This window comes from Microtus ochrogaster, chromosome 10 (genome assembly GCF_000317375.1).
Source record: "Microtus ochrogaster isolate Prairie Vole_2 chromosome 10, MicOch1.0, whole genome shotgun sequence".
Taxonomy (NCBI): domain Eukaryota; kingdom Metazoa; phylum Chordata; class Mammalia; order Rodentia; family Cricetidae; genus Microtus; species Microtus ochrogaster.
Genome location: NC_022016.1, coordinates 49866376 through 49872196, shown reverse-complemented (window position 1 = coordinate 49872196; position 5821 = coordinate 49866376). Strand labels below are relative to the sequence as shown.

Here is a 5821-nt window from a genome sequence, read left to right as displayed (position 1 = left end):
GTAGCCGGGTTCTTCCGTGTCCCAGGTGGAGCTGTTGAGCCTCTAAATTGTCTGCGACCCCTCCTTTCCCCGAATTTCCCTGTACATTGGGGGGTAGGGTGGAGCAGCCAAGAAAAAAAAAAAGGAAAACAAAGCTGGGCGTGGTGGCAAAGGCGGGTAAATCTAGTACTGGGAAGGCAGGGACAGGAGGATTGCAATCCGAGGCCTGGCTGCGCTACATTGCTAGCTCCTGTCTCAGAAAAACAAAACTCAAAACCAAACAATTATGCACCCCACAAACAAAAATCCCGAAAAAAACCACAAATCCTCAAAAATACCCGGATGTTGAAGGCCCGAATGGAGTGGGGTGGCGTAATGGCCTCGATGAGCATGCGCGTCTCGAAGGCGTAGCCCGAAGACACCAGCCGGGCGCGCCCGTCGAGTGGCGATTGGAAGAGAGGAGAGCCCGCCCCACCGCGTTGATGTTTGTGCGCATGCTCCGCGCTGGCTTCTAGTATTTTCGACGCTGACGTCGGCGCTGGGTTCAGTTCGCGTCCGGAATTCGGAGGTGGAGGTTACCCGTCCTTTGATCTGTAAAGACGGGAGCCTGCTGCCTTCGGTCCCTGAGCCGAGAGGAAGGTGCCCTCTAGGCTTTTCTCTTGTCTTTTGCGAGCGCGTTCCCGTTTGGAGGTGAGTGGGGTGGCGCAGTCGCCGGTGGTCGGGGGGGGGGGGCGGGAAAGAGGACACAGCCTCGCGCACGCGCACCGCGCGCTTCCGCCTCCGGGAGGGATTGACCCTTGCCCTTTGCAGTCGTTCCTAGACTCCTTTGCGTTTGCGGAAGGAGACCGATTCCGAGGAAGGAAGTCCGCCATGTCCAAGTACGTGAACGACATGTGGCCTGGCTCCCCGCAGGAGAAAGCCTTGTCCTCCCCCTCGGACTCGGGCCGCTCCAGCCACCTATCGTCGCGCTCCCGCAGCCGCTATTCGTCCCGCAGCTCCAGCCGCTCGTCGTCGCGCAGCCATAGCCAGCCGCGGCGGAGCAGGCGGTCGCGGTCCCGGTCCCGCAGGCGCCACCAGCGCAAGTACAGGCGCTACTCGCGATCGTACTCACGCAGCCGCTCCCGGTCCCGCGGCCGCCACTACTACCGAGACAGCGGTTACGGGCGGCCGCGGAGGTACTACCAGTCTCCGTCGCCCTACCGGTCCCGGAGCAGGTCGCACTCCCGCGGGAGGTCCTATCACAGGAGGTCGTACTACGCGATCACGCGCGGGCGGCGCTACTACGGCTTCGGCCGCACGGTGTACCCCGAGGATCGCCCCAGGTGGAGGGAAAGATCCCGAACCCGGTCACGCAGCAGGAGCAGAACCCCCTTCCGCCTGAGTGAGAAAGGTGGGTCTCAGTGTCACTTTGACGTTTGTGCCCTTGGGTCCTGGGAACTGAAGTCGGGATGCTGTCATTCAGCCACCTCCCCCAGCTCTCCCTCCCTGTAGTTCTTTTCCACAGTGGTGTGAGTCGGCCAGGGAGTCAGGTGGTTGAGCAGTTTAGCTGGGTTTCGTAAGATTATGCCCGGAATCTCTTTTAACATGCTAGGCAGACTGCCCCGCTCCCGGGCGCTCTTCCCGCGTGTTTACTTTGGTGCCAGAAGGTTGAGATTTCTTGGAGGGAAAGAGGAGAATTTATAGCTGGTGAATTTATAGTCAGAACATAGATTCGCACACTTTGAACCTTAAGAGTAAAGTCCAAGCCCGGTGTAGTGGTACAGTAATTGCCTGAATTAAAGTTCACTTATGGCCCTGCTGGCCCATAGAGGAGTTTCACTTTCCTCCTAGATGGCTGTTTTATTATGGTCCTTAAAATAGTAACATGACTTAGTTTAAGTTGGGGAAAACTCAGAACGTTTTTCAGACGATAATCTGAAAAAAAAATGGGTTTGTCCACTTTTTTGTCAACTGGCTTCTTAATTTAATACATGAGTGTTAACATGTTTAGTAGTAGAGGTAATAGGGCTTAAGTTACCAAAGCCCCAGTTTACAGAAATGCTTGAAGAAGAGACAAAATGGTGCTGTTTGTTAGAACAATTAGCTGTAGCCAGTTGGGAGGCAGAGGCAGGCAGACCTGTGAGTTTGAGGCCAGCTTGGTCTACAAAGTTCAGAACAGCTAGGACTGTTAAAGTAGAAACCCTATCTTGAAAAAGTAAAAGGGGGAGGGGGACCCAACCTAGTTTTTGAGGTTATTGAGAAGCTAGTTTTTTTTCTCCTCAAGATAAAATTGTGATTTTTGTTTTCTGTAAATGTTTTCTTAGCAAAAGGAAAACATATTGTTTCAGAAAAACGCTTAATTTGTTATTTAAGGAGCCTTTGCAGATAACGAATGTCTTAATGCCCTTAGATCGAATGGAGCTGTTGGAAATCGCAAAAGCCAATGCAGCCAAAGCTCTTGGGACAGCCAACTTTGACTTGCCAGCGAGTCTCCGGACAGTGGCCAAGGGAGCAAGCGGAGCAGCTGTGTCAAGCAGTGGTACGAAGACAGAGGTAGGTGTCTTCTACAGGCTGCTGCCTACAGATCCCGTTACCTTCCCTTGGCTAGTTTACTATGGACAGCCCTCCTGGGCAGTCTTCTGTCATCAGTTGCCCAGAACAAAACCAACCTTAATCCGTCAAGTGCTAGAAAATCTCACAGGGATCTGAGAGATGAACTTGCTTTTGTTCTGACACTTGTGTTTTTCCATAATGGTAAAACCCCTGACTATGTCATTGGTACTACTTTCCTTACTCCGTCTATAGAGACTAGAGTGTTCTAGCTTTCATTTACTGCATCATGTTCCCAAAAGTCTGTGCTTAGTATACAGTACAGTTTATCTGCTTTATTTCTGTCTTATAGAAATCATGAATGTGGTCTCCAGACAATGAGGAAGAAAATCTGTTGGTAATTGATCATGGGTTAAAATGCCAAGAGTTATGTTCAGAGACTAAAGCTTAGCTTTTGTTGAAGGTAGTCCACATGCATGTTAGAGATTTGGGCTAGGGCTCTTGTGTAAGGCAGTTCAGCCGGAATGCTCTGTGTACTGGTGGGGCATCTCTGCTCTAGATGTCCCCTTCATAATGTATGCAATATATTGCAGATGTTTTGAGAGATTACAGAAGAAGAGGCCTGCTTCACTTGCAGATAAGTTTATTACGATTCTCCAGAATTACAAAGTGCACTGGCACATTGCACTGTCCTTACAAGATAATTCGTATGAAATCTAAATCTTAGAATTGAAAATTTGGAGATGTATCTCAGTTGGTCTAGGATGCACAGCACCTGGGGTTAGTTCCCAGCACAGTGTAAACTGGCTGCAGTGCCCCATACCTGTAGTCCCAGCACTTGGGAGACAGAATTGTTCAAGGTCATCCTTGGCTACATAGCGAATTAAGAGGCCAGCCAGAGGTCTCAAAAATTGTTTTTATAGAAATTTAAGGTAAAAGTTAATAGCACAATGAAGATGGTTTGTCTTATTGCTGCCACCATGTGGTCTGCCTATTATTTGCAAGAAGTTCTCCTTGAGATAATTGAGGCGCGCTCTCTCTCTGTGTCTGTCTGTCTGTCTGTCTGTCTGTCTGTCTGTCTGTCTCTCTCTCTCTCTCTGCAGATGCCTCCATTCTTTTAACAAAGCATTTTCTATTGTGCTTACTCAAAATGAGTGGTATCCACCCCAGGAATCGGTTCCTGGGGAACTGTGGCTCCTTCTAAGGCAATTTTGTTAAGTGGAAACAACTTTTTGTTGTCTAGCTTGTTAAAGGTGGCAATAGGTGGAATTTGGTTTGTGTCTCTCTACAGCTGCATTTGTGTGCAATTGGGTTGCTTTTCATACGATGCTCAGAATCTAAGCCTATGTTTAAAAATTCTCTGCCCCTCTAGCATTCAGAAAAGCAAGCTGAAGATGGAACTAAAAATCTCAGTGAGAAATCTGCTGCACACAGAAACATAGCCTTCAGCTCTAATGTAAGTGTATCCAACCAAACATTCGTGAAAATTGCATCTAGGGTGCTATTTTACTATGTAGGCGTTTTAATTTCTTTTTTCTATTGATCTCTGTGAGAAGTTGACTTTAATTTATTGTCTTGCAGAATTCTATAGCAAAGCCACTCCAGAAAACAGCTAAAACTGCTGCTGAAGAGACTTCATCAGGATCACCAAAAATAGATAAGAAAAAAAGTCCTTATGGACTGTGGATACCTGTTTAAAGGACAACTAAGGGTTGGGGTTCCCTAAAACTGCACTTTACTGAGAGAGAGAGAGAGAGAGAGAGAGAGTTGACGTCCTCCAGCATTAGCCTGAAAATCCTGGCAGTAAATGTGATTAAAAGCCATTACAGAAAGACAGTTGAGGTTTCTCTTGAAGATGGACCAGAGAATTGCATACAGGTGGGAGTCTTATGTATATACTTGTAAGTATTGTATAGTACGACATATACATGGGTGAATTTTGTAAGACAATTGAAAACTGTATTTTGTATATTTGTTAATAAACTTTTTTATTATTATTTGTCTTGATTTCATGATTTGATTTTTTTTTTTTTTTTTCGAGACAGGGTTTCTCTGTAGCTTTGGAGCCTGTCCTGGCACTAGCTCTTGTAGACCAGGCTGGCCTCGAACTCACAGAGATCCGCCTGCCTCTGCCTCCTGAGTGCTGGGATTAAAGGTGTGTGCTACCACTGCCCGGCTTGATTTCATGAATATTATTAAATGGCTCTACTGATGTAGAAACCTTCCTAATCCAAATCCGAGTCTGAACAGACAATATAAGGTTATTATTCCATATTCCATGTGATGACTTTGTGTGATGGGTAGGGGAGGCTGGTCTTTATTTAGTTCAAATGTGTATCCCTGAGTATCAAGAGCTCTCTGTAGATCAGATGGCCCGAATCAAACTTAACCCGCTTGTCTCTGCCTCTTGAGTGCTAGGTGTTCTAAGTGTAGTGTGAGGATGGTAGGAATCATAAGTCTGAGGGTTATATGCCAAAACTTCCTGTGCCTGAGAGATGTTCAGTGGTTAAGTACGATAGTTGTATGTGGTACAGTGACTTAATGCATGCAGACCACTCATACACATAACTTTTTCTTTCCTTTTTTTCTTTTTTTTTTAAAATAGGGATTCTCTCTAAACAAAACAGTCCTGGCTATCCTGGAACTTAATTTGTAGATCAGGGTGGCCTAGGACTCATAGTGGTCCATCTCCACCTGCCTCTTGTCTAAGTGCTGGTATATTGATGTGTGCCACCATCACCTGGCTATACATACTCTTTTCTAAAAAAAAGTCTAAATGGGAATTCTCAGCACTCAGGCAGGAAAAAGTACAAGTACAGGTAGATTTGCTGAGTTCAAGGTCAGCCTGGACTTACATAGTGAGCTCCAGGGCAGTGAGACCCAATTAAAAACCCAAACCAGGAAGTGATGGTTGAAAGATGAAAGCAGGAATGACCCTGGCAGGTCCCACTGGGTGGGGTAGAAACTATGCCATGCAAAGAGAGCTAGGGAAGTAATGGAGTTTTATTTAGGAAGAGGGTATAGGGAAGGAAGGAGAGAGAAGAGAGACTGGGAGTGGGTGGGCTTTGTCTCTTAAAGGAACAGGGTACTTCGTGAGTTCATCCTGCTAGGTGAGAGGGAAGGCCAACATAATCCTGAAAGTGCGACCTTTAGTCCCAGCACTCGGCAGGTAGAAGTAGGTGGTCTGCAGAGCGAGTTTGAGGACAGGAATACACAGGAGCCCCTGCTGTTTTAAAACAAAAATTCCATGCCGGGCGATGGTGGCGCACGCCTTTAGTCCCAGCACTCGGGAGGCAGAGGCAGGCGGATCTCT

The 5821-nt window shown here is 47.3% G+C and overlaps 1 protein-coding gene across 1 annotated transcript; it reads left to right on the top strand.

Moving 5' to 3' along the window:
• The first annotated feature begins 492 nt into the window (after positions 1 to 492).
• Rsrp1 (arginine and serine rich protein 1) lies at positions 493 to 4505 on the top strand. Its single transcript, XM_005353061.2, has 5 exons — positions 493 to 669; positions 790 to 1369; positions 2369 to 2511; positions 3881 to 3964; positions 4090 to 4505. Exons 2-5 carry the CDS (start codon positions 850 to 852, stop codon positions 4204 to 4206), a joined length of 864 nt encoding a protein of 287 aa, XP_005353118.1. The 5' UTR covers positions 493 to 669; positions 790 to 849; the 3' UTR covers positions 4207 to 4505.
• The last annotated feature ends 1316 nt before the right edge of the window (positions 4506 to 5821 follow it).

Coding starts and splice junctions, on each gene's coding strand:
- Rsrp1 (XM_005353061.2), top strand. CDS start 850: ATGTCCAAGTACGTGAACGACATGTGGCCTGGCTCCCCGCAGGAGAAA. Junction 2,512..3,880: donor GCAGTGGTACGAAGACAGAG/GTAGGTGTCTTC, acceptor CTGCCCCTCTAG/CATTCAGAAAAGCAAGCTGA. Junction 3,965..4,089: donor ACATAGCCTTCAGCTCTAAT/GTAAGTGTATCC, acceptor ATTGTCTTGCAG/AATTCTATAGCAAAGCCACT.